The sequence below is a fragment of the Pygoscelis adeliae genome, unplaced genomic scaffold (genome assembly GCF_000699105.1).
Source record: "Pygoscelis adeliae isolate BGI_AS28 unplaced genomic scaffold, ASM69910v1 Scaffold232, whole genome shotgun sequence".
NCBI classification, from domain to species: domain Eukaryota; kingdom Metazoa; phylum Chordata; class Aves; order Sphenisciformes; family Spheniscidae; genus Pygoscelis; species Pygoscelis adeliae.
This window is the reverse complement of record NW_008824473.1, coordinates 1452889-1454575: the sequence shown is the minus strand read 5'-3', so window position 1 is coordinate 1454575 and position 1687 is coordinate 1452889. Positions and strand designations below refer to the sequence as shown.

The following is a 1687-nucleotide window of genomic DNA, read 5'->3' as shown; positions in this document are numbered from 1 at the left end:
TATTATCCCTGTATTTTCATGGGGATATGTTAGACTCTGCTGTTCAATACTACTTGTTAATAGTACAGCTGTTAGAAGTTAATTGTCAGCTAAAACCAAAGAAACGGTTCCACAGACTGTGGAACTGAACTCTAAGTGTCAGTGCTAGTTGTGCACACAAATTGCCATTAGGTGTATATAAATATAGTCACATGTTCATCCTTTGTAATTGGAAGGAGCAGAGGTTTTCTGTATGTTAAAAATCAGAAAAGTCTGCAAGAATTACAATCATTTTATGTAAATTCAAGATAAGAGCCCAAGTCTGTGTCATGTTTAGAGGCTATTAGCTAATTGAAGACAAGTATCAGTGTTGGCTTTTAGATAAAACATTGCTAGCAACAATTGTTCAGATGCAAGTTTGTGGAGCAGAACAAGTGATGGCAGAATGAACAATTCTGGCCCGTCTTCCTTGCTGCCAGTGACAGCGAAGTGAAGTGAACGGCGCTGCAGGCTCTCGGATGGTTGCAAAACGAAAGTATTTAAAGAATGCACGTTTCAGCTGACCGTTTTCCTACTCGGCAGCTGGAGTCTTGTTTACTCAGGAGGGACTTAGCCAACCTAGACTTCTGTGACAGCGCTATTAGGCATGTGTCGCTTTTGCCTGTGTATGACAGTCCGCCTGGATCAACTTTGTTGCGCAATACAGCACCTAGAGCCAAGCCCTAAGGTTGGCGTAGCAGGTCATCCTCCAGGGAGGTTCGACGGGAGCCGCCGAGCTGACCGAAGGGGTGTTTCTTCAGTGCGGTGGTGCAGGTGCGCTATCAGCTGCATTGTGGCTCCGTGCCCAGAAGTAATAGCTGGGATATTCAGCATGTGCCTTCTGCTCTGCTGTCTTACGCGCTTACGTTGTTGCGGAGCACTGTAACGGAAGGGATATGATGAAGATGGTGAAAACTTGGGAGTTCTCACCTCTTCCGTAACTGGAGAGCTGAACGGTGCTGCACCAGTTCTGTGCTATGTAAATTGACTAAAACGAGTGAAATTAGTATTAGAAATGAGTATTAGAAAAGGCATAGTTTTAAGGTAGGCAGGGCCAAGCATGGGTGCTGTGTTAAGTAACATTCTACTTGTGACAAACCAGTGACTGGCAGTTCTTCTGTAAGTGGCCGCAGCCGTGGTAGCACAGGCCACGTCAAGCTGCCTTGCAGGCTCGTCCTCCAAAGGCGAAATGCAGCTGCAGAGGCTGCGGCCAGCGCATTTGGTGGCCTACCTCCTGGCCACGCGTGGTCTCGCGCCGCGGTGGGAGCCTGCTGATGGGGGGGCGAACCTTTCGTTCAGAGGGCAGAGTCTCGTGCCAGACTGTGACGAGACAGTGTTACTAGATGCTGGTAAGCAGAACGGGGATCCGGGATGAGGCGGAGGACTTCTTCGAACTCCTCTTAAAAACTGGGTGTGGCTCACAGTACAGGTGCTGCAGGGCGCAAATCAAGGCCACCCTGCCGCTGCCAGAAGCAGGCTGCGGCCGCAGGGGTAAGGTGCGTGTGGAGCAGGAGCGCCTCCGGTTTGACATTGCGCGGGTAACGCAGCTGCCCGAGGGCTGGAAGGAAGGGCGGGGAGCCCCCGGCACGCGCCCGGCAAGAAGGAGGGAAGGATCGGAAGTCCGATCGCAGGGAGGGTGCAGTGCCGCACCCCTGACTGCCCGAGGAGA

General features: G+C 51.1%; 1 protein-coding gene across 1 annotated transcript in view; it reads left to right on the top strand.

Moving 5' to 3' along the window:
- Window positions 1-1207: 1207 nt before the first annotated feature.
- The window catches only part of SLC25A3 (solute carrier family 25 (mitochondrial carrier; phosphate carrier), member 3), an 11792-nt gene continuing 11312 nt past the window's right edge, over window positions 1208-1687 (top strand). Inside the window, exon 1 of the mRNA XM_009321345.1 lies at window positions 1208-1367. Within this exon, the coding sequence (XP_009319620.1) occupies window positions 1208-1367 (160 nt within the window). The remainder of the gene's footprint in view (window positions 1368-1687) is intronic.